The 26,571-nt window shown below is 39.0% G+C and overlaps 1 protein-coding gene across 4 annotated transcripts in view; it reads left to right on the top strand.

Moving 5' to 3' along the window:
• The window catches only part of LOC146004908 (protein FAM135A), a 491,480-nt gene that overhangs the window by 284,313 nt on the left and 180,596 nt on the right, over window positions 1-26,571 (top strand). For 3 of the 4 annotated variants that reach the window (XM_083143938.1, XM_083143936.1, XM_083143935.1), the window contains exon 6: window positions 16,742-16,771. The exons of the other annotated variant lie outside the window; for it this stretch is intronic. In XM_083143938.1, the coding sequence (XP_083000064.1) occupies window positions 16,742-16,771 (30 nt within the window). The remainder of the gene's footprint in view (window positions 1-16,741; window positions 16,772-26,571) is intronic. 4 annotated transcript variants of the gene reach the window in all.

Raw genomic sequence — 26,571 nt, 5'->3', positions numbered from 1 at the left:
TTTCAGTAAACTGATAAAGAGAGCATTGCAAAATATATCAGCTTAGAAATTTTTAGACACTTACAAATACTACTTTGCCAGAATGTTCCAGAACAACTTTCTAATAGTCTGGAGGGGAGTAATGTTTGTGTGTATATATATCGTCCTATTTTGTACCTTGTTACATTTGTACTTGGTGCAGAGTCTGATGAAGACCTTGCTAGAAGGTTAAAACGTTACGTTTAGTTTGTTTTATAATAAAATAAATTTCTGCCTTGGTCAGCATATTGAGTTTTTCATACTTTGCGAGACATTAACGAATTATTTTTAGATCCTTTTCATATAATTTTGAAAATATTTTGTCGTTTATTTATAATTTTGATAATTTTAAGTCGTTTTCTTATAGGAGGGCCCCCGGTACTTGATGCAGGTAATTATGACATAAAAAAAAAAATATGTCGGAAAAATGCAGAGATATTCCCAGTAAAGCCAAAAATATGCAAAACAGTACTTTCGAATGTATCATTGTGTGGGAAATCAGTAGATTTAGTTGTTTTTTTGTGCGAGCCATAGGCTGTACGCACTACATAGTTTTGATTTTTCTACAATATTTTGTTACATTTAGTTTTATTTTAAGCTGTCTCTTATTTTGTCCCCTATATACACATTCTTCCCCTCCCCCAACAGTTCTTCTTCCAGTCTTTCTTCCTTCTTCCTCGCCCCACTTTTCTTTTCCTGCACTCTCACCAAAAAACGCATACATTTTGCTTTAGACACACTTACACCATAAAGATGGCTCGTCTGGAGCATGATCACTCATTTCGCTGCCTTCTCTGATAGCTTTCCCCGCCGTTCTCTTACTTCTCCCAGGTATTTCCCCACTTGCTGCCCCGCTTCCTTTATCTTTATTCTGTCGTCTACCACTTCTATCACCTCCCTCCGTGTTAAGTTTTCATCCATTTGTCCCTTAGGTCACGTGTAGAAGGGCAGTTCAGTAGGATATGCTTGTCCGTTTCCTCTTCATCGCACAAAGGGCATATCGTTTCCTCGGCTTCGTTTCTCTTTCTTAGTTGTTTCCATCCCCCTAATCTGAACCGTGCCAGCGCGCCTGTTTCATTTTTTCCCACAATCTGGAAGGGAGGAAAACGTTTACAGCTGGGGTCTGGAAGCGAGAAATATCTTATATAATAGTGGAATGGGTTGGGTATGGGAAGAGGGAGGAAGGGGGGGGCATCTCAACAGAAAATCAAATCAGAGACAGGTTACTGGACATAGACAGACAAGAAATAATAGCAGACTGCCAAACAAAGAAGTCAGTATCTTCCAAGGAAGAACGACTAGGGTAGAGATTGAGTATTAAGTCAGAATTCCTTTAACCCAGGTGTTCCCAAACTTTTTCGTTTCACGGTGCCCGTAGTGTTTCAAGATTTTCCCGTGGCGCCCCAGTCAGAATGTAGGCCAATCTAACACTTGCAACGCTCAGTTAGTGTGGTTAGGTTGCTTGCCTTAAGTTAAAAAATAAACACGTATTTGAAATTCAGAAACATTTTACATGTAAAAAGTACTAAATAAGCACATACATTGGAATAAGTGTAATTTCAGTTAAAATATTGAAACATTTCGCGCAGCGGCCCTGTAAGCCAGCCATGACGCCGCGTCCGAAGAATGTAGTGGGAAAATACTGAAAATATCGTGAGGTTCACTGCAATTATCCTAAGTTCCATTTACTATTATGTCATTTATACACCTTTGCGGAAACTAAAGCATAATTGGCAGCTTGCTACAGCTCTGATATATATCTAGGCAATCAATACACAAACCCCACCTTTTTAAGTCAGATCTTAACATCAATTTCGGTTGCCAATAACTTTTCACCAGATGAAGTTACATGAAATCTGATTTCAGATTTGACATCCTGACGAAATTCTAGCCTATGGTCATGTATCACATGACCCACCTATCATTTTAAGTAAAAAAGTTGAATTCAAGATGGCGGAACTAAGATGGCGGCCGCACGCGTGATCGGATTTTATAAGGGGTGGTAAGGGGCTTCTGATACACCCTGTAGAATCTTAAAAGCAGCCTGCAAATTTTACTCAATATTATTTCTCTTCCACAATTCACATATCATCTTGTGGCAGCAATCAATATCTGTCTAAGTATCAGCACCATTCTACCAAAAAACAAGGAAACACTATTGCAAGTATAATTAAGCACACCAGTTCGATCCATTTGTACTAAACGTCGCAGACAAAGGTGGCATATGAACTTACCTGAGAGGAAATGTTCACTGCATACCCTGTAATGTTCGCTTTGTTCATTAATGTTGGCAAGATTTACTTTCGCCAACCAGACGATGCGGTGCTATCTTCTGCTGTTCTTTCTCGGAAAATTCGAGGATAAACGTGAGTTTCTGTTAAGACAACCGAATACTGCACAATGTATCATCGTAAACAAGGTTGAAATCTCCCGCCCGCCAGCTTGAATTCCGCATGTTTACAAGAACTGGCCTCAATCATGGCTGCTCGATCCCACAATGCAACAGTTTGTGACGTAGGTGAAACACGCCTATAATTTTGTGAATTTTAGGTCGTTTTCTTATAATTTTGAGAATTTTAGGTCGTTGTCTTATAATTCTGAGAATTTTAGGTCGTTGTCTTATAATTCTGAGAATTTTAGGTCGTTCTCTTATAATTTTGAGAATTTTAGGTCGTTTTTTGTAATTTTGACAATTTTAGGTCGTTTTCTTAAAATTTTGAGAATTTTAGGTAGTTTTCTTATAATTTTGAGAATTTTAGGTAGTTTTCTTATAATTTTGAGAATTTTAGGTCGTTCTCTTATAATTTTGAGAATTTTAGGTCGTTTTTTGTAATTTTGACAATTTTAGCTTGTTTTCTTAAAATTTAGACAATTTTAGGTCGTTTTCTTAAAATTTAGACAATTTTAGGTCGTTTTCTTAAAATTTAGACAATTTTAGGTCGTTTTCTTAAAATTTAGACAATTTTAGGTCGTTTTCTTAAAATTTAGACAATTTTAGGTCGTTTTCTTAAAATTTAGACAATTTTAGGTCGTTTTCTTAAAATTTAGACAATTTTAGGTCGTTTTCTTAAAATTTAGACAATTTTAGGTCGTTTTCTTAAAATTTAGACAATTTTAGGTCGTTTTCTTAAAATTTAGACAATTTTAGGTCGTTTTCTTAAAATTTTGACAATTTTAGGTCGTTTTCTTAAAATTTAGACAATTTTAGGTCGTTTTCTTAAAATTTAGACAATTTTAGGTCGTTTTCTTAAAATTTAGACAATTTTAGGTCGTTTTCTTAAAATTTAGACAATTTTAGGTCGTTTTCTTAAAATTTAGACAATTTTAGGTCGTTTTCTTAAAATTTAGACAATTTTAGGTCGTTTTCTTAAAATTTTGACAATTTTAGGTCGTTTTCTTAAAATTTAGACAATTTTAGGTCGTTTTCTTAAAATTTAGACAATTTTAGGTCGTTTTCTTAAAATTTTGACAATTTTAGGTCGTTTTCTTAAAATTTTGACAATTTTAGGTCGTTTTCTTATAATTTTGAGAATTTTCAGAACATTTTATAATAATTATGACAATTTTTGGTCGTCGTAATTTCGAGAATTTTAGGTCGTTTTCTTATAATTTCGAGAATTTTAGGTCGTTTTCTTATAATTTCGAGAATTTTAGGTCGGTTTCTTAAAACTTCGGGGAATTTTCAAGTGATCAATTTCCAAATCCTTGGTTGTACCTTTGAAGTCTTAAATTTCTTAGTGTTCGATACCCGGTGAAGGCACAAGTGGTTCGGATCCCACTTTAAACTGTAGGTCCAGTCCCGATTAGCCTTACTGTACATAAAGTGAACTAAAAAGAACAAATCAATCAATCAATCTTTAAATTTCTTAGTTCCCCTCCTCATTTTTTTTCTTTGCGGACAAACCCGTTGCGAAAATATGCATCGGAATTGCCACGTGGTGCATTTTGCAAAATGGGCCGAAAAGGTGGCGTGTCTCATCGCAAACACAAGTGTCGTTGCTCAGCACGGATTATTTATTTACATATCTTCCTTTTGTCTTCATATCAGCTGCAGCAGAATGGTGCCAAGGAGTGCGTTAATAAGAATGAAAGTAGGTTGGCGTTTGGTGCATATGGGGACTCATATGGCATATGCACTTCGAATTGGTAAGGCTGCATCCGCGATTGAGGGAGACAGTGCAGACAGCTAGGATCACAATGCGACTGGGGATTGTAGAGTAAGATTACTTTCGTAACGTCTCTGGCTGTTCTGCATTTGCAGCTTGAGAACAAGTCGTAACTCTGGACTCATCCAATCAACGAGCAAGCCGATGACGTCGTCTCAACCCAGCGCCTATCGCAAAGACTCTTGTGCACGTTCAGAACTGTTGGTAGCTTCGCTAACTAGACTCGTGCTGTCAACTGGAGATGGAAACATAATTTGACTCTACCAGGGGCGTCGCCTGTGGGTGAGCGAGAGGGGATCGGCCCACACAAATAAGTTTTTAGAATTATTCACAGCACACAGCTGGATTTTAAAATTGGGTGAGATAGAGAGAGACTGAAGTGAAGAAAGGGGAAAGAAGGATACAGAGAAATAAAGAAAGACATTAGAAGAGAAAGGCATAAATAGAAACTGTAGAAGGGATAAAGAAAGAAGAAAGAAAGAGGTTGAAAAAGAGAGGAAAACAGAGTAAAAGAAACAAGTGAATGTTAGAAAGAGAGAGAGAGAATGAAAAATAGAGGAAAGAGAAAAAGTAGGTAGAAAAAAGAGAGAAATATAAGAAGAAAGAGTGAGAATGAAAAAGAAATTGAGATACAGAGAGAATGAAATGAAGATTAAAGTAGAGAGAAATAGAAGAAGAAAGAGAGAGAGAGAGAGATATGATGACAAAAGCAGAGGATGAAATACAGGAAAACGATAGAGAGAAAGCAAGAAAGAAAGAAGCAGAGAGTTCTTGATAATATTCATCCACTTTTGATGCTTGCCCAATATTCTATGGCGCCATCACTTGACAAATCTCGGACTCATATCGAAATCCAGATTTCGAGACGGCATTTTCAAAAGCAAGACGCGAACAACACTATAAAATACAAACGAGACTTGATCTCGTCATGCAACGTATTTGGGAATACAAAACTAACATCTACCTTGTAGTTCATATGTGTGTTGTTTATCGTAATAGGAGAATGAATCAGTTAATGGCAACTTTAAATCTGTGCGGCGTGGTTGCTTACATTCAGGATATATGTTTTTCGAGGGTTCATGACGTTGTTGCTTATACTATATATATATTTTGAAACTCGAAATGGGACAAGAGCATTATTCTTCCAGAACGACAACGACACAAGGCTCTTCTTACGCGAAACATGGAGAATATCGTGAGGTCCTGGATATTATATCTTTTTCCTCATCTCTATTAACGCCGTCGCTAATAGAGCAGGGATTTTCCCCACAATATCCCTGCTCACGGATCCACTCATCCTCTAATAAAATGGGTACTTGCAGGCAACCATGCGGATAAAGGCGGACGGAGCATCGTGCTGTTCACGTCACTTTTACAAGTAGCCAAGATTGTGATTCTGTGGGGCCCAATCTCCACACCCTTCCATATGTCTTGCCTGAATGTTGCAATGTCGAGTGTAGTGGTTAGCACAACGCGTTACGACGCCAGGGGTCCCGGGTTCGAATCCCGGCCCGGACATGGGTGTTCTTTGTGAGTGTTCCATCATTCTCGTCTTTGCGATTATCCAAAAATGGCAAAAAATGCAAACTTAATGCCAAATCAATGAAAGTTGCAATGTGCTTAACCATTTTACCTTACAATAAATTCTTATAGGGTACAGATAACATATGTAATAGGAGATTGTATATATTATCTGTTGAAAGCAAATACATAACATCCATTTGAAACAATAATGGCAACAAGCCAATTCAGATATGCAAATGACCCTACGCTCGTTCAGTGAGCTCCACCTTTCGTCGCTCTTGTTGAAAAGTTTTGCCCATGAGCGCGTGTTCCAATCGTTGCTGCCTTTCGATTGGTTTTAAAGATTGCGAATGAATGACGTGACTAATGGAGGTATTGTAACCGCGTCGAGAACCATTTATTTAATTCATTTGCAACATCTTACATTATATTCTTAAATAATGCATGAACTTGAAGAAAAGACTCACTAAGAATGGTATTGTGGAGCGTCTGCAGCAACGCCTAAGCAACACACAGTTTATAAAGACAGGATGTTGATCAGTTCTTCCAATGACGTCATTCTGTGAATTGTTTTCTCCTTGTTTTTGTGTGTTTTTGACAGCTCTTCATTCCAACTGGCCATTGGTCTAACAGGCTGAGATGCAGGTTGTAAGGTTCAGAAGCTGTTTATGTTATTTTCTTTGAAGGTTACTGATCATCACAGGTGAAATATGTACAGAAGCACCATCACAGTGGCCTGAAAGCAGTGTCGCTAGTGTCGCGTGTGTTACGTCACAGGGGAAGCTTGTAGTTCGCATATTTCCCGAGAGCACTGATATTTTGGTGCTACAGTACCCTGATGCGACAATCACAATGTCTAAAGAGCTGCTAGAGTTAGAAAGATGTACGTAGGATTAGATTAACATTAACCAACGACCTCGAGTGTAGTGAATGACACTATCCCTAATCCTCAAATTGTAATGTTCATCATTAACGGTATTTATGTTCTTAATGTGGTTTTGGTTTGTACATGTCTGTTACGAGATATATTGCATTATTCTTAACCACGCTGTATAAAAAGAATGTGTATCTTAAAAAAGAAAGAAGACGAAAACAAATTGTTGTAACTGCAGCAACAAAAATCAGTTATGAACACTGGCGTACACACAGGGAGGGGATGGAGCTACAGCCTCTCCCGAACTTTTGAGAAAATCATAATTTTCATATGAAAAACATTAAAGAATTCGTGAAAACTTTAGTGATAAATGGAAACTCCCCTCAAAATGACCTACGATTATCATTGAGGGCACTTGCCCCACTTGAGATATCTGAAAAGAATTCATAGAATTCAAAGGTGAAATTGTAACGTGAAAACATAGATGAGGGCTGCCATGAAAGACAGCGGATTAAGTGGTCTCTGATATCCGTCCATCGTGAAAAGTACAAAACGGCAAAGAACGGTTCATCAACAAAGTGATAGATGTTTACGGAAAGGAAACAAGTCGAATTCAGTTTCTATTTAAATAGTGGTCTTAAGTCTGAACTTGCCAACAACACGAATGTTTTTTTTTCAATTCATTTCATTTTTCATTTGTAAACAAAATATACGAGGGATGATCGAAAAAAAAGGTTACAAAGCCTATTATGGCGTATGTGTTAGACATAGCTGGAAGATCAACACACCTGATGATGGACGGCACTCAACACTAGTCCTCGATGTAATCACGTTTTTTGTTCAAGCACTTGTCACAACGGTAGATGAGGTTTTGCATACCGGTTGCACAGAAATCCGCGTCAAGTTCTCGTAGCCACCGTGAGGCAGCTCTTTTGGCATCATCACATGTCAGATAATGGTGGCCAGCCAACCAAATGGTAGTCCCAGCTCAGCTGATATTGAGCGTAATGTTCTTCTGTCCTCACGAATACACTCATCCACAAGAGCACAGTTCACGTCAGTGGTTAGGTACTGGGTCTACCGCTGTGTCCAGGGTTGTCATTAACAATATTGGTCCGTCCTTATTTGAAGGCACGACACCACTTCGCTACATGTTGCCTTGAAATTGTCCGCTCCCCATACACCTCCACAATCTGCCTATGAATGTCAGCAGGTGTAGTGTTTTTGGCCCACAGGAACCGCACCACTGCCCTCACTTCTACTCTTGACCAATTTTCTAGACGAGTCACCATTTTAAATGTCCGCTTCTCGGGTATACATGGTCAGAATCCGAAGTCCTCAAACTCGCAACAAGACAAACATGTTATTAATTTACACATAAATTTTCGTTACGTTACAGTGAATAAAACAAAAGTTATATGCTTTGTAACCTTTTTTTTCGATCATCCCTCGTACAACTTGTAACAAAAGTACGGGAATACTTTACAAAAATATATATTGTAGCCAAACGAGTAGCATTACAAAGTAACAAAGTACATCATTTCAAAGAGTAAAGTTGTAAGTTTTCTTTCAGCAACACTCACTTTACAAACACTCTATGTGGGAACCATGTGTGACCCGACAAATGTCGACGGGATAATCAAACTCTTCCCACACACGGCCCAACATGTCTTCCAAGACTGTGGCTGTTGCTTGTTCAATTCTCCTTGAGTTCCACAACATCACGTGGAAGAGGAGGGACATATACATATACATTTTCCCATAAAAAAAATCACAAGGGGTGATATCCGGGGACCTAGGAGGCCAATTTAGCACACATTGGTCGGTTGCTCCACCACGACCAATCCAGCGATTGGGTAGCTCTGCGTTCAGATATGAAAATGTGGGGAGAAAGTTCTCTGATTCAGTTTGCAACAATGGCATTAACCAGTTCTGCAACATCTGAAGGAAGGACTCTCGAGTTACAGTTAGTTCTTCAAAGAAGAAAGGCCCATAAAGTTTCTTGTGAGACATGGCATAAAAAACATTGGCCTTTGGAGAATCTCGCTCGTGTTCAACAATGTTATGCGGGTTTTCTGTTCCCCAAATTCTACAATTGTGCCTGTTTACTTTCCCATTTGTATGAAATGTTGCCTCGTTCGAAAAGATCAAATTCACAAAAGCATCATCTTTGACCTCCAATGCACAGCAAAACTGGAATCGCTGGTCTTTGTCTTTAGGATATAACTTTTGCACTAACTGTAGTCTGTACGGTTTCATGTTTAATTTTTTACGCAAAACCGGCCACACAGTCATTGTTGACATTTCCAACTCACGTGAAGTTCTGCGTATAGATTCTCGGACTTGTGAAAGCTTCTCTCACTCGTTCAATGTCATTTTCACGCACACCTGGCCGACCACTTCTCTTCTTGACACACAAACACCCAGTTTCAACAAACTTTACATGCCAATTGTAGATTGCCTTCCTGGTTGGTGCTGCTTTCCCGTACTTCATCCTAAATTTTCGTTGTACATCCGTTTCACTCTTTGTTTTGTCGAATTCTAGCACGCAGAAAGTCTTATCAGTGCCAGAAAGCGCCATCTTGATTATAACACCACCTAGCGACGATATATGGAACTACACGTAACACCTGCAATGAGGAAAAAAACTTACAACTTTACTCTTTGAAATGATGTACTTTGTCACTTTGTAATGCTACTCGTTTGGCTACAATATTTTTTAAGAATTCTTCCCTGACTTTTGTTACACGCTGTATATATGTAAATAAAGGATAAGTTCATATGACTGAAGATATGAAATCTCGAAGTGGGGGGGGGGTTGCTTTACCCAGTTAGGTAGGAGAAACTTAGTATGGATCAACATGGACAAAATGCAGTGGATGGAGATGTCTGTGCAAATTATCCTTGTGCGGACGTTTTTTTTTCTTTTTTCTTAACTGGGGGATAGTACCCCCTGAGAAAAAATCCTTCGGTTACCTTGACTCCTGCCTGATTTGACATGGATTGATGACCCAATGTAATTGAACAAAAATAATACGCTCATCGTATTGCTATTTTTACAGACCCGCTTCTTTCCGAAAATAATGTGAATGCGAGGCCCCATTTTGTTCATTTGTATTACTTCATATTCTAAACTCAGTATGGGTAACAGTTTCATGCATCGGAGACACATTTCAATCTGATATTTTGTCTTTCTCGTGGTTTGTACTTACCAATTATGTATTGCGGAACATAGTGGAAGGTGTCAATATGCTTTTTGCACGAAAACAAACACTTTTTCTGCTAAAATAAACCATTTTCCTTAATGCTACGGATAGCACGTCACGGTGCGATATCGCTTGCTTTGCGAATTGTAACGCTTCTTTTGTTTTCGAATATCAATGTTTCCAACTCTATTGTGCATGAAAGTTGTAAAAAACCGGGGATCAAAAACCATGCACGGGTAGCCCCACAAACCATTGACGTTAGCCCCAAAAACCATCCATGGATAGCCCCACAAACCATTCACGTTAGCCCCAAAAACCATTGACGTTAGCCCCAAAAACCATCCACGGATAGCCCCACAAACCATTCACGTTAGCCCCAAAAACCATTGACGTTAGCCCCAAAAACCATCCACGGGTAGCCCCACGAACCATTCACACAAGGTTAGGTTAGGTTCCATTAGCACCCATTTCACCCCTAAATTCATCGAAAAACCATTTTCCTTTCTCGACAAAAACCGCGCGTTTCTCGAAGAAAAAAAAATCGCGTTTCTCGAAAAAATCGCGCGTTTGGAAACCCTGATTCCACTAGCGAGATCGCGTGACTTCCGACGCTAGAGCCATCTGCAGGTACATCTTGGAAACAACGGCATGATGTTGTCGATTTTCACAAAATGCGCAATATTATTACATGAAAAGTGATTATTTATTGTTCTGCTGCATTGTAGGATGAAGTTTTAGGAAGAATATATATCGACGGAGGTTGTAAACCTTGGAGAAACTCATTTCCGTAAGTAGTTTCTTGTGTAAAATTGAAGAAATGTGTCTCCGATGCATGAAACTGTTACCCTCAGTATGAGCAGGTGTGTTCATGAACCAGGGGTGTTCAATTTTTCTCTAGTCTTGAGACTGTGCTGATTTCTTATGGTGAAACGAGTAAAATATTGTTCAATTGTTTCACCGTTCTTTCGCACCCTCAGGCCCTTCTAATCTGGGTTCCTGCACCGTTCAGTCAAACAAAACAATCAGCGTCATCTATTGACGTAGTGTTTATATGCAAGATCTTTGATCTGTGTATATTTGCATGAGAGTTAGCAATTTCGTATTACAGAATGAGTTTGTAAATTCGTAACTAATAAAACTGCACAGCGTCAGTCCGTTTACGAAATCGCTCGGGACCAGTCTGGAAATTGCAAAGTGACGATTCTAGTTCGTTGTGCGCGATGACGAAGTGACAGCAACTGAAGGTATTACTAGAATGTGAAACGATAAAACGACAGTGTTGCAGCATGCAGATATTAAACACCAGAACAGGAAAAGAGGACGCGGGAGTCACTAGCGCCGCCAAACTGTTGGACGACAACTTTAATACAAAAAAGAATAAAAAATAAGACGAGCGGCTAGCGACAACCTTAGCAACTTGGAAATATACGCTACCACCACCAAACCTGATCTTCCCAACCTATATGCATAGAATAGCTTAAATAAACAAAATTTAACCTAAATAACCTATTTATATGTATAGTTATGCTATTGTATGCCTACGTGGATAGGTTAGGCAGATCAGGTTTGGTGCTTTCAGCATATCTCCGAAGTTGGTGAGACTGTCGCTAGCCGCTCGTCGAAAAAGTACAAGGAATATTGTTCGCTTTGAACAGTAGTTTGGGCTTTTGAGGTTTATGTTGCAAATTAGTTAAAATAAAACAGTCAAGTTGTTCATTTCAAACGTCGGACTTTTTTTAAAAAATCTGATAGTACAACACTGACTCACGGAAATCTGCATTAGTTTCATGTATAAATTCACCTTCTAACGTCCAGGCAGGGGGGGCGGGCAACTGCCCATCCCCTGAGAGCCTGCTCTGCTCCCCCTGTGAATAATACAGAACACATTCCTACCTTGGCGGATGAATTGATCACGTAATATATATATATATATATATATATATATATATATATATATATATATATATATATATAAGAAACTTTGAAAACGTACACAATTTAGCGTTAACATGTTGCACAATGTATTTTCTTATTTTACGTAGCTCCATGTTGCATATGTGTAAAATATATGTTGTACATGAAAGTTATATGTGCCATATGTACAAAAAGAATAATGTTCGGCATGCATATTCTGTCTTTCAAAAATACAGTTTGTGTGCTTGTTTTCCATTATTAGCTAATATGAAATTGAACGTGTTGGAAAAATTATTTCAAATAATTTGTTCAAACACAAATGCTTTACCACCGACTTCTACCCCCTTTGCATGATTTACGACGATAATAACTTCTTTTAATGCTACTATTATTACTACCAGTACCACCACTATTATTATTATTATTATTGGCACGTTTGTCCTGGTACTTGACCCCCTCCCCTCCAGATAAAAATTTGTGGTTTCGCCTCTGCTCACAAAGAACACTCATGCCCAGGCTCGAACCTGGAACCCCTGGCTTCGTAGTGTGTTATGTAACCATCCTACCATGGAGGTCGGCTAGTGGAAGATGTAGGACAGCTTACTGGCTCAAATTATTATCAAACACGATGAAAATGTGATAGTGTTTCACATTCATTATTTCGGTTAGAAAGCAATAAAATATGTTGTTTGTTACGGGTTACACTACGCATCTTATGGAGTGTAAATATCAATTTCAAATCTTATGAGCCGGCCCCCGTGGCGGAGTGGTTAGCACATCGCGCTACGACGTCAGGGGTCCCGGGTTCGAATCCTGGCATGGGCATGGATGCTTGCGAGTGTCCATTCATAAATTTCATCATATCACCACTCATACCTATATTCGCAAATTAGCCAAAACTGACACAAAAGGCGAAGTACAATAAAGCAAGTCAATTAATTAAATCTTATGAATCATTTCTCTATGCAGACACATCAAATAAGCAACATAGGTGTGTGTTATGATATCAATTTTATAAAGGAAAATTTAAGTTTTAAGTCTGGCTGTTCGCATGATATCGTTTCCATAGCATGTTATATATTTCTCTAAGAATTTTAAACGGCAGTAAAAATAAATGACATTTGCAACTGCGAAGCTATCAATGGGATTGCATACATTAAGGACAGAAGATTCTATATTTCGATTGCTTGTAACATCGAAAGAAGAATTAGGCGAGCAAATAGTGACTGAGAAAAGTTGCTTTCCTTGATGTCCTGTACACACTGTGAAAGTTGTCGGTGTTCATCAGGCGGCACCCTATGAATATAGGTTCAAGAAACTGAATAGTAGAAAAGGCTGCAGTCAAATAAATACGATTGAAAATCTCTCAAATTATATTCTATTTATTGGTATTTCAACAACACACTATTTTGCAAAATGGTTAACGTAAACAGTAGGAAAACATTGTCTGTATTGATGCAAGAGTCTTCATTTGAAGCAAATGGAATCCGTGGTGGAGTAAGGGACCCATGTTTTAATGTTTTAGCAAGTAGGCCTACAAAAATGTATTACAAATGTGTATACAATTCATCAAAGTGTACATAATATCATGATAATATGTAACCATTATTATTTAATTAATTAGATTTTTCTTGCATGACACAACACAATGGTGGTGTTGGATTCTCGTTAGATTCCTTTGTGCGTAAAAATCTTTCATGCTGGAAACTAGAGGGAAACATTATGAAGCACGATTTATAAATGACTTCCTTAATCAGTTCTGCAGAGAAGCCCAAAGCTGTTGGTACATATTAATCGTCTATTAACATTATTGACCTGTAAATATAAAGCAGATACAGTCCCGATTAGCCTACTTATGTTAAACTTTATCTTTGTATTCTTTGGTAGTCCGATAGGTCATTATCGAAATATTGTTATTTCATGTTGCTCGATATATAGTGGCCGCGGTGGCTCAGTCTGTAACGCGTCTGACTACCATGCTCAAGGTCCCGGGTTCGATCCCCGGCCGGTTCAAATCCGGGAACTTTTCTAACGGTGGAAGCGGCCCCGGCGCCCACCCAGCGTCGAATAACATGGGTACCTGGGGGAAACCCTGGGGGGTAAAGGCGGTCAGGGGCGTGATGCTGATCACATCACCCCCACTCACGACCGGATCAAGAAAGTGTGGGGCGTTACCCCCACACCCCCTATACGCCTTCATGGCGTGGTGCTATGCATAGGGGAACACTTTACCTTTTTTTTTTTTATGTTGCTCGAACTTTTTTTGTTCGTTGGAGTTTCAAGATCACTCCTTTCATGTTACTTATCACTTTTGGAGGAGGGGGCCAAGTTCCCCTCTGTACCTTGCTATATCTGCCAATGCAACACAATATATTAAAAATTTGCCCCCTCTACGATTAACTTCGCCCCCTACTAAGAATGTCTGGCTACAGGCCTGCTAACGTCACCACGCTATCACAAGACAACAGTCCATTGACCCAACGTAATAACTTTGGAAGACAACACGTGGTTGCCTCGCTTAGAAAGTACCTCGAAAATGTTCAACAGTAGAAGGGATATCATTTCATCCTCACCGTCGCGATTACCGAAATGACAGAAAAGCGACGGTAAATAACAATCTTAAAAATTCGATTCACATTAATGTATGTTTGGCAAAAATCACTTTTCTATAGTCAGAGAATCAGTACAGTAGACTGTAAGCTTAACTGTAACCCTAATGCCAATTATAATAAAATAATAATACATTCTCTTTTTGAGATCCAGACAAAATGATCATTACAAATTTAAGTGTTAAAAAATGTGAAATTATTTTGGTTGTCCCTGCGGATAATGTGGCTCCTACTAATAAAACATTGTATTCAAAATTTCCTCGAGAGTTACCCCATTTAAAATTTTCTAGGTATCCTCGAAACCCCCCTGCCCCCTCTCCCTCCACCAACAGGGCACCCCTAATGCTTAAAATACCCAGTTTGTTCCGGGTATTAGTACATGCATAGTGCAAGAGCTCATTCGTACCTTTAGTACATGTATAAATATGGAAACATTGCTGTTGGATGTTCTGTATTGATATATACGAGGTCTGTCCAAAAAGTATGTAGCCGTTTTGTATGTCTTGAGGCGAACCATATCCGATCAGGAAGCTAGTTGTGTGAAAACAAACTTGATACGCTTGTGTATCTAACTGCAAGTTCATCCTATTTCAAAAGACACCTTAAAAACTGAATTTGACTGTGAAATATCTGCTGCTAACTCTTAATACCTACAGCAGCATAATATATGCTCAGCTTCGGCGGCAGTGTATCTTCAAACAAAAATTTGACGTTTTAGAAATTTTCCACGTGCCTACCGTAGGTTGTGCGTTCCTCTTTTCACCCATTATTTTTGTTTTCATCTGAAGATGTCAGATGGAAAGGCACAAGCCTTTTTTGTGTGTGTATTTGTGTCTGTACTGTTTTTTATCCTTAGAGCTGTAAATATACTGGAGGAACTGTTGTTGTTTTGCGTTGCTGTAAAGTAACATATGCTTTTGTGTGCCTATTTTTAACCTGCACCTCATAGTGATAAATTGTACATCGAAGTACACAAGGTGTATGTTTATATTTTCCGTCGCTAGATGGCAGTGCTTTTACTGAATATGAAAACTAGAATAATTCCTTCTGAAAAAAAAAATAATCAGTAGAAGTTGTACAGCATTTATTATTTAACTCTGTAGTAATTCCGCACAGTGCTGCATTTGATATTTATTGCGCAAATGCAGGCTTAACGAAATCAGCTTCTGGAAACCACACAATTGTATAACAGATTTAATTTTTCAAGTATGATGCACTACTTATTTTAATGAACTAGGTTTCGTTTATTTACAAAATTAAGATGAGTATATTCTATTTTCTAAACACCTTCTATATTATCTCGTAAGACGTTACTGGTGCTAATGTCGATGGTTTAAGAGTGTGCATCTTGTCGTGGCTGATCAGTACCTTCTTACAATAAGGCCTGTGCAGAGACTACATCTTACGTCATCATCGGTAGGCCATGTATCGCAAGACGGTATAAGCATCAGAGTTACACGATATCATCATATTGTAATTATTATATTCTTTGTTTATTCAAATTGGAAACACTATGTTCAAACTGTCAATTTTCCGCCTGTTCAACCCGCATTTGCAACTCTGATGCTGAAATTGTGTTCCGATCCATAACCTATTAGTTATGACGTTGCACGAAGAGGTAATCGCAAACCAGCTCTCTTGTTGCCAGTGATGTGCGTCTACGCGTAAACAACGTTAGTCTACATTCTACACGTAGATTACGTAATCTATGTAAACAACATGGCGAAAGGTGATAACTTAGCAAAGGGCTCCATGAAATTAAAAGAAAATTATACTTCGTATCAGTTGCTGATGTGTGAGGAGAACTTTTAATACACTTTCTTCCAAATTCGAACAATTTCTCACCTAAAAAAAACCAAATATAGGCAATATTCTAGTGTTTTATGGGAAAAAGACCACTCTTGGCTCACGACTACCATCTGTTGTTGTTTTTGCAAACTATTTATCTTGTTTCATAGTTGATAATAGAAGAGACGAGAAATGTTGTTGTAAATGGGATTCTTTTCATTTCGTTAGGAACCAATATAGTTGAAAATGTCACTTTCCTTTCATGAAACCCTTGAAAATTAATTTTAATGCACTTTAGATTGTCTACGTAGTCTATGTAAACTACAATCCAATGTAATCTACGTGTAGACAACGCATGTAGACGTAAACGTATAGTCTACGGCACATCACTGCTTGTAGCCATGCCTCCTAGCTGTGGAAAATATCAACATGTACATACTGCATTGTTTAAAGGTAAAAGTTACTAAAATTGCAAAATATATAAAATGAATAGTTTAAAGTATGTACTAAGTGTACTACTACTCCCTGTAGTTATGTGGTTGAAAATAAGTAATAGATTTTTGCTTAAGCAATGTGAAGAGCGATTGTTTTTTCATATAGTAGCACTGACGTAACTCTGTTTCTCTCCTTGTGCATGCACAGGAAAAGTATCCTTCACTATGTGCAAAGTTGGTGAGTTGTCACGACACTTTTTATTATTCCTCCTCTCTTTCTCTCTCTTCTTCTTATCTCACAGCATCTCAAACACCCCTTTAGTGTCAAAATGCAATGTGTAAATTTATTAAGGTAGGTAGAATCGATATTTGGATAACCCGTAGCTTTGCATGCTGTAGTCACCCATTTATGTTGACCGAAAATACCTTCGTGTTTTATGCACAAAAATATATTTAGTCATGTTTAAGTTGGGTTTTTTTTAAGTAGGAGATTCATCTCTAATTTGATTTCACACATGTTCTACAAAGCTGTGTCATTCTCTTTATATAGAGGTTAGAAAACTAGTGTTCCGGGTTCGATCTGGGTAAAGCTTTCGTCAAGGTAGCATGCTGGACAAAGACAATACTCATGTCACCCCTTCTTGCTAATATGGAACGATTACCAATTGCCCAATAGAATTTTGTACTATTTTAGGTACAACTCTGGCATAATATTCTGGCTTTCTTCTATTTCCGTAAAGTTGCAGCGGTGCTATAATGACTCTTTTGTCGTCTATCTCAAACTTTGGGCACTAATTTCATTCTAATCATGTCATGATTTAGCCCTATTGACATTTGGTTGTTTTGCCTTGTCACCTAGTCCTTTGTCACTCCTTAATACGCTGATTGACTGTCAGATAGCTTAAAATAAGCAAAAACACAAGAAAGCACATGCTTAACATACTAACACGAACTGCGCATGCTCAAGAAGAGTGTGTGTTGTTTTGTACCATTGCGCAAGTGGCTGTTTCGGACCTGTGCAGGAACTTTTGGAATGCACCTCGTAAAAAAATTCTTTCAAATTGTTCTCCGTAATTGTACCAAATGACAAAATGTCAAGACTGTGCAAAGCTGTTGGTTAACATGCTGATAACGTTACAAGGCTACGATTTGTAATTCTTGAATCATGGGCAGTCATTAGTAAAATATTCTCATCTAAAGTGTTCCTGTTATCCTCTTTCCTATTAACATTCAAATTCTCTATTGAGCGCTATTGGTATAAATGTGCTCCACGTTGTAAACGCTTCTTTATAACTTACCGTTACATACATTATTAAAATAGTTATTTGTAACTATCAGTATTATGTTGGAGATGCTGTGATATTGTTACTGTTATTGGTAGGATTATGTATTTCAAGTAGTACTTCTTCATTCTCTGTCTCTCTATTAGTGTATCCCCTCTTCTTTCCACATGCTTTTATTCGTATTTGTTGTTTGTATATTAATTGTAGTGTAGGTCTCTTCATAGCTTCTGTCTTTTCTATTGGAACTTTGTTGCTTTAGTGTTGTGTCATAAGTCATGTACTACTTACAATAATATGTACTGTAAATGTATGTGTAGTGTTTGCTTTTGCGGTTGTACTGTTCACCAGTACAAGCTGAATCAGTGTAAGTGGTTCATTGTATTCTACGATGATTAGAAATCTTGAAGAAGCACTTTTGACATTCATTTTATATCAAGTTTTTTATTATTATTAATTTGCGGAGCTTAATTCGTCATTAACAATACAGGAACTGCATTCATTTATTTCTATCCTATGTATTTAGATGCTATTGTATATTTGTGTGTGTACAATTAGCGTAAGAAGTCACGGTAGATGACAAAAGTTAATTTCCAAATTTACCAGATTGCATATCCTTTAAGGATACGTAATTGTGCATTACAGCCGATTTTTTTTCCGTATTTGAAGTTTTTCAGCGGTATGTATTGTTAGTCCGAAGGTAACAAATGCAGGGAACATTCAATATACAGGACATCCCAGAAAAGTCTACCTAAAATATGGAAAAATAGGCCCAGGAATATGCCCTTAGAGTGAGAGATATTTTTGAAGAATTCAGTATAGTAATTCCAGAGTTGTCTTCCTGTTCATGTAATTGTTATTTACATTCAAGCCAATGCCTAGCTTCCTTTATATTTCAGAACCAATACATGTTTTTTTAGCTTTTGGGATTTTTTTAAGGACATCCTGTGTAAAGAATTCTACGATGTTTGAACTTATGTGGCACTTATGTAACCGTTTTGTGGATCAAGATGAAGGAAATGTTATCCATTTGAAACAAAAATCACATTTCTACAAAAATATATTTCCATTAGACACTTCCTCGAATTTCAACACTTCAAAAAGTTTGTAAAACATGGTTACAGTCGGTTTATGCTCAGGTTAATCGAGACTGGACCTACAGTTGAAAGTAGGATCCAAACTACAATGCAGTGTGTCTCTACCAGGGATCGAACTCGAGATCCCTTGATTGAAAACCCATAATATAAACGCCCAACATCAATTACTGTACTCAGAATATCAGATAGGACCCAGAAATACATAAGTTTGGAAAACTCTATTCGTCCTTGTGTAATATGATATTACACATTTTAGATTTTGAGAATATGGTTTGGTGGGAATCGATACCGTTGGCAACACTGCTTGACCTGAGACGTACCCTTTATCACACTGTCAAGAATGTGAACTTCAACGTGCAACGGTGTAGAATTTCTTGTGGAATTCAAGTTTTCTGCGAATATAATAGGTAGCCTTGTGTGTGGAAAAGTCTTCACTAAACTTCACGACCACTGGAAGTCTTTCAAGAAACTGGAGTATCATTCTTTATAAGTGTCCTTTGTGTAAAATCTGTTGATCTCCACTAAGTTACATTAAAATTCTTTATTTCCGTGGGCCAACAGCCTGAGACTGTTCTGTCAAGGGGTTGGAATAGTAATATCTAAGCCTGTTTGCTAAATCTCTCTCTCTCTCTCTCTCTCTCTCTCTCTCTCTCTCTCTCTCTCTCTCTCTCTCTCTCTCTCTTTTCAGTCTTTTCTGGCATTCTCGCTTGCTTCCTCTCTTCCTCCTCTTTCTGACTATCTTCTTTTCCTGCCCTTGTCTTTCTCTCACCACCTCCCCCTTCTTTCTCTCCCTCCCTTCCATTCCTTTCTTTGTCTCTCTCTCTCTCTTTCTCTTGGGCTTTCTCTCTGTTCCTCTGGCTTACCCCCTCTCTTTCTTTCTCTCTATCTTCTACTCTTTCTTCGCCTCTGTTTGATCTTTCTTTCTTTTCTCTGTTCGTCTCTCTATATATTTTCTTTGATGTCCTTTCTTTCTGCTTCTCTATGCTTTGTCTTTCTCTCTCTCTTTTCTGTCTTTGTCTCTCTCTCTTCCTCTGAGTGAAGGTGTGCGCTTTTGTCAAGTGGAAAATGCGCTTTATTCTCTACGCATGCGCAGTAACATGCGCTGTACCTACAGCGCATGTGCAGATTAGCTGTGTGACGTCAAGTGGAAGATGCGCAGTTGCCTCTGCGCATGCAGAGTGGAATATTCCATCTGTGCATTGCACAGAATGTATGCATTTTGCGCAAATGAAACGACTGTATAACTAGTCCGTTAACCTTGCGAACGACGCTCAATCTCACGTTCTCTTTTGACATTTCCAAGCACTATATCGTCCTCCAAAGTTCATTTCTCAGTCGCTCACCCCGTCGGTTTCTTTACCTGTCGTCTATTTCCAGATGACTTCTTTCTTTTGTTTGCACGACTGGAGACGGTGAAAGTCCTTTAGAAGGAAAAGCGGAGGGGGTCGTGGAAATTAGTCGTCCGAAATCCTCTGTGTAATATCTCATATTCTGTTCCCAGTCGGTGGCATCCATTGTCAGAAGTTCTAATATTCCGTCTTCAAAGATTTCCCGTTAGCCTTATTGATTTGATCGGAGCTCAGTAATACTGAAAGTCAGCGGGGGGGCTGAGAACAAATTAAGGTAGGACCTGAAGATTTTAGTCAGGCCTTCTGAGTAAGGCCTTTGTGTTTGTTCCATCATTAGTTTATCAGCACCTGCGCATATCAGAGATCACCAAACTTCACGAGAGATGGAGCCACTGTCCAGATATGAAATTACATGACGAGCTACTAAGAATAGATTAAATTTATGGCAGTTTATTCGTTTATTTAAATAAATGAATTGTTCTACCTGCACTCTTTCTATTCAAGCCTTGTTAACAAGCATTCGTATAATCTTTAACTTGAGGAAATTTTAGTCCATCGCTGTAAATTATACCACTTTCTGTCACTTTAGCTTGATTGTTGAGCAGACAGGTCAATTGACAATCTATTATTTTTTCCCGTTTTTTTCTTATTTTGGTTCACGCTTGTTGTCCCAGTTTACCACAACACCATGTACATTATTCACAATTGTATTCACAACGTCTATCTGGTTCACTAGTGGTACTCCTGATTGTTCCACAGCAGCTATAGCAGCAGGAAGAGATCAAAAATTGTTTCACAATTTTTCAGGAAATAAACTGGGACGTATAACTGAAAAAATTCAACAACTTGAGTCAACATGAGAGTAAGAACGAATCCACTTCAATAATGACTGTATATACCTTGAGGAACCGAAAATCTGTCAAAATATCCTCTATCATGTAGAAATGGCCAAAATATGCCCTTAAAAAGCACCTTAATATAATTAGTTACTTCATAATATGAATTTCTATATATTTCACCCTTACTACGTAAAAAATATTCTAAGTCAACAAAATCCTAACCTTACTCATAAAATAAAGGAAATACTAAATAAAGGAATGGATCCAGGGGTATATTAATGTTATTTTCCCACGCATTTTGTATATCTTCACACGGTTTCAACAAATTTTATCACAGTTAGTGTTTCAATTTCATATTTAGAAACATTTCTTGTAGTCGTATTAGCTGCAAAGCAGTTTAATGTGTGTTCGTGATGGAGACGAAACCACGTGACCCGATCTTTCAGTTTTGCTCAAAGCGTTTACCCGAACCACTGGCGTAAATTTTTTACGCACCCTACTCCCATGCTTCTGAGGCGATTACACCGCATGGCTAAGTAGTACAAGTGGCCGGGTACCAAGTCATCAATTGAGGCTCGTGAGGCTCGATCGCCTTAATGGATTTGTCTTTTAAGGCGCAGTGTTGCCAACTCTTACCCGAAAAAAATCACCAAGGTTGTGGCGCTTGTCGTAGCTTTTTATGATGTATATTTTGAGGGCAGAGTTGGCAACACTGTGGGGGCACTGTAGCTTTTTATGAGGGGGGGGTTTATTGCTTTTTGTTTACATCTGGCAACACTACCGTAGATTGACAGTGTTGTTAACCTACTGGTTTTTTTTTTACTGTAAATTTTCATCAAAGGACCTGAGGGGTCCATGTATTTTTTATGTTTGGCAATACTGTTGGGGGCCTAGTGTTGGCGACACTGTGGGTTTTTACTGTAGCCTTTTATGAGGGGGTTTATTGTCTTTTTTTTATATTTGGCAATTTTATTGGATGTTTTGTTTGAGGCTTGGGTTTTGCCAACCCATCCGAAGAAAATTCCACTATATGATTTTTCACTGGCTAAGCTAACCTACAAATAGGAATTGGCAACACCGACGAGTCTTGAATTATTATTTGAGGCTCGTCGGTGTTGCCTACCCACTCTACAAAAATTCTACTATATGATATTTTGAAACTTTTGAATGCAACTTATCGTAATTTTCCAACTGTGGGACCAAATGTTCATATATCGTGACTTTTGTAAACCTCTTTCGGGAACAATGTGTCGCACACACACACGTGCGCGCGCGTGCCTGTATTGTGACGCAAGCAAACAAAAAAAACTTTGCGTGTCATTACAAAAAAAAACTTTGACCGTATTCTTAAATAACTAACAAAGACAATGAATCTTTTTGGCTTCCGCAAACAGATCAACATGGAGACTGCACCGCCAAATTCCAATAACCTCTTACCTTCCGTATTATCTAAACTCAATGGTTTACTGATTGTTCATCTCAACAGCATTTGGACGAAACTGAATGACGATGTGGGCAAGATGTTTTATGTTTTTAATAACAATTTACATTTTTACGAAATTCCGATCGACGGGAAACTTCAAATCACCGTGAATCCGGAAAACGCAGGCGAAATCAAAATTTCTACCGGCAAGAATATTTTTCGAATCAAGCACGACAAGATGCTTTCTAACATTACGTACGATGTTTCTGCAGGAGATTATTTTTACATGGAACTTCTCGGAGATTACGACAAACTCATTCCTCTCTTTGTAGAATTACGAATCGTCTATCCTATTATAAATAACCGTTAACCAAAAATGCCTAACGATATTTTCGGCAACACCAAGCGTGTAGACCACGCAGAAGAGATTCTCATGTTGGACATTCGAGTTAAGAAGTTGAGGACCGATTTGATCGCTTTGCAGGAGACCTTAAACAAAAGTTTAGAGTCGGAAATCGCTACGCTCCAAACGCAATGTCTCGACCCCATTCTGAAAATCGATTCCGAACTGAAAACGCTCATAAAAAATTATGTCGACGTACCTTCTTACGACAGCGTTCAAAATATACAGTTGAGCGTGGATTCGCTTCAAAATGATTTGGCCAAATTACAGCAATTTCAATCGAAAAATGAAGATTTGGAAAAACTGAAACTCGAAATCGAAGAACGAACTTCCGCAATAGAAAAGAATTTCTCCGAACTTCAAACCGTGGTGAACGATATAGACGCAGAACGCTTGCACGTCGTCGTTTCCAAATTACAAGAAGAATTCACCGGCACGTTGGAAGAAATTAAATCCAAGTTACAGACTTTGGAAGATACCATGACGAACCTACCATCGTCGGACGAACTGCAGGTCATCGGTAAAAGCGTCGCGAACATAAAAATTCAATTGGAGGCCTATCAAGATTTCGAACACATTCAAACCACCATCGCCACGCTTCAGGCGTCCTTGGAATTGATCAACGAAGAAATTAAAAATATTCACGCTGAAGCGAGAGCGTTGACGAGCATTCAAGACACGTTAAGCACGGTTCAGCATAAAATCGAATATTTAGAAAATTTAAACGTCGAATCCAATCTTGCTCATTTTCATCACGTACTGGACAACATACAGGGTGACTTGGAATCGTTACGGACGAGCGTGCCTTCGAGCGAAGATTTGGAAAAATTGAAAACGGCGGTGACGGCACTATCCGAATCGAGCGACATCAAAAGTTCTTTGAGCAATCTCGAGAGTAGGGTGGCCAATCTCCCCACCTCCAAAGAATTGCACGCTTTGAAAAGAAACATATCTCGAATGCTGAAACGACTAGAAACGGAAACGGCGAACGTGGAACAGATTCGAGACGAAATTAGTTCGCTGGTGTCGACGCTGCCCACTTCGCAGAGCGTCGCCGACCTTCACACGCAGTTTACAGAGATGCGAAGCATCGTGAACGATCTTACCGAGAAGAGCTCGAAATTGAATCAAGTCGAGAACCTTCAGAACATCGTCGTCAACATCAGAGATCAAGTCGGAGTGCTGGAATCCACGCAGGAATCGACGCTGGCTTCTTTCGGTGCCAAGTTGCAAGAACTCAACGAAAACTACAAGCAGTTGAACGTGGAAGTGAAAATCAAACCGTCGTTTTCTGCCGTAACGGATACCATAATCGAGCATTTGCTGCCCATCGAAAATAAACTCGGACAAGTTCACAGTAATCTGCTCGGCGTCGACACTAAATTCGCCAAATTGTTCACCCTGCAAGCCATCGAAATCAACAGCGTACCCAATCAACAGAGAATCTCCACGTTCGTCGAAGGTAACAAACTGTACATGTTGCATCCTTATCATCCGTACTACAAGTTTCTCCTCGATGGCACGATTCAGATAAACGAATTTTCGTACTGGTCTCACGGTAGAAAAGCTAGCGTTCCCACCATGACTTTGATATCGAATCGTGGTGTCCAGAAAGCAGGAAACATTCCTCTGGCACGTTGGAACGAAACGCGCAACATATATGAAATACACGAAGACGAAGATCTCACCGTTTTCGACGTGAGTGCCGGCGATAAGCTGATCATTCAAAACACGAGCGAAGTGCCACCCTCTTTGAATCCCATCACGCTTGTGCTTCTCTTGAAACGTAATCTCTAAGAAAAAATGTCTAGGCAAGCCATCGTCGAAGAATTGCATAAACCTGCACGCCGCAACTACGAACGTTTGGCTGTGGTAACCAAGGGCATCGACGACCTCTGGCAAAGCGACCTCGTGGAGATGAGTAGCGGCAATTTGAAAAACGTACATAAATTGAACAAGGGCAACAAGTACCTTCTCACCGTCATAGACACGTTTTCGAAATTCGCATGGGCTCTACCTTTGAAGGCGAAAACGGGAACGTGCGTCACGGAAGCATTCAAGACAATTTTTCGCGAAAGCGGTGGCAGACGACCACGGTTTCTGCAAACGGACAACGGTAAAGAATTTTACAACGCCGTATTCCAAAAGTTTATTCAAAAACACAAGATTCGACATTATTCGAGCTTCAGTCACATCAAAGCCAGCATCGTGGAAAGATTTAATCGAACCTTGAAAACTCACATGTGGAAACGATTCACGCTTCGGGGAAATTACAAATGGGTCGACATCCTGCCGGAACTCGTCGACACCTATAATGATACGGTACACAGAACGATAGGCATGAAGCCAGCCGACGTTACCAAGTCCGACGAGCAGCGTTTAATTTCTACCGTTTACTGTCCAAAGTACACTCCCACGACAAAAAAAAAGCTAAATACAAAGTTGGAGACCAGGTGAGGATCAGCAAATTCAAACGCACCTTCGAGAAGAAATTCACAAAAAATTGGAGCACGGAACTCTTTACGGTGGTTCGAGTTTTACCTGGAAACCGACACACGTATATAATAAAAGATAGTAGCGGCGAGATTTTGAAAGGAAGATTTTACGAAGAGGAACTCTCTAAAACAAAACACCCCGACACGTACCTCATCGAGAAAGTATTGCGTAGGAAAGGTGACAAACTGTTTGTCAAATGGCTGGGACTTCCGGAAAAGAGTTGGATCGACGCGAACGAAGTGATCTTGTGAGTACGTGGAACGTGGTGAAGCGTCTACCGGATCTGGAAAGTCAAACGAGAATAAAAAAGAACGGCGAGCTGCTTCCCGACAGCATCCGCTGTCTGATCGTAGGTCCTTCGGGATGTGGGAAAACGACACTGCTCGTGGACAATTTTCTCCTCGCACCGAACTGGTTAGATTGGAAGAACAGGCACCTGTACGTGTTCTCGAAAAGTTTGGAGCAATCCAAATACCAGCAACTGATGAAACTGTACGATGGTCTGGACATTGCAACGTTCGCCTCGGAAATAAAACCACTCGACGATTGTCGTGAAAATTCAGTCGTTGTGTTCGACGACGCCATCCTGGAAAATCAAAATGAAATTCGCAACTTTTTCACGCAAGGTCGTCACAAAGAAATGGATTGCTTTTACCTAGCTCAAACGTTTTCCAAAATTCCAAAACAGTTAGTGCGCGACAACGCTAATTTCATATGTTTGTTTCGTCAAGATCACACCAACCTCAAGCACGCGTACGATGACTACGTAGGCGGAGACATGAACTACAATCAATTTTCGGAACGCTGCTGCTCTACTTGCTGGAACGGTGACGATTTCGGATTCGCTACGATCGACATGACGAGGAAACCCAACGACGGAAAATACAGAAACAAAATCAACGACTTTCTAAACGTTGCAACGTTGTGAGAAACGACGTGTATAAATAACGTCATGACGAAACGAAAAATCGAAGACGAAAATCTCAAGCTTCGCGATTACCTCGCGAAACGCTTCAAAGGTTGGAAATCCGAGAATCGCGGATTCTACGAAGAGAAGAAACGTCAGGATCAACCCGTGATCGATGCCATCAGCAGTCTAGGTAAAGAAATTAAAAGTGTCACGGAACAAAATAAAAATTTGATCAACGAAC

This window comes from Lepisma saccharinum, chromosome 22 (assembly GCF_977018435.1).
Source record: "Lepisma saccharinum chromosome 22, izLepSacc3.1, whole genome shotgun sequence".
In the NCBI taxonomy this organism is placed as follows: Eukaryota; Metazoa; Arthropoda; class Insecta; order Zygentoma; family Lepismatidae; genus Lepisma; species Lepisma saccharinum.
Note: the sequence above shows the minus strand (reverse complement) of the source record. Positions and strands in the feature narration are given on the sequence as shown.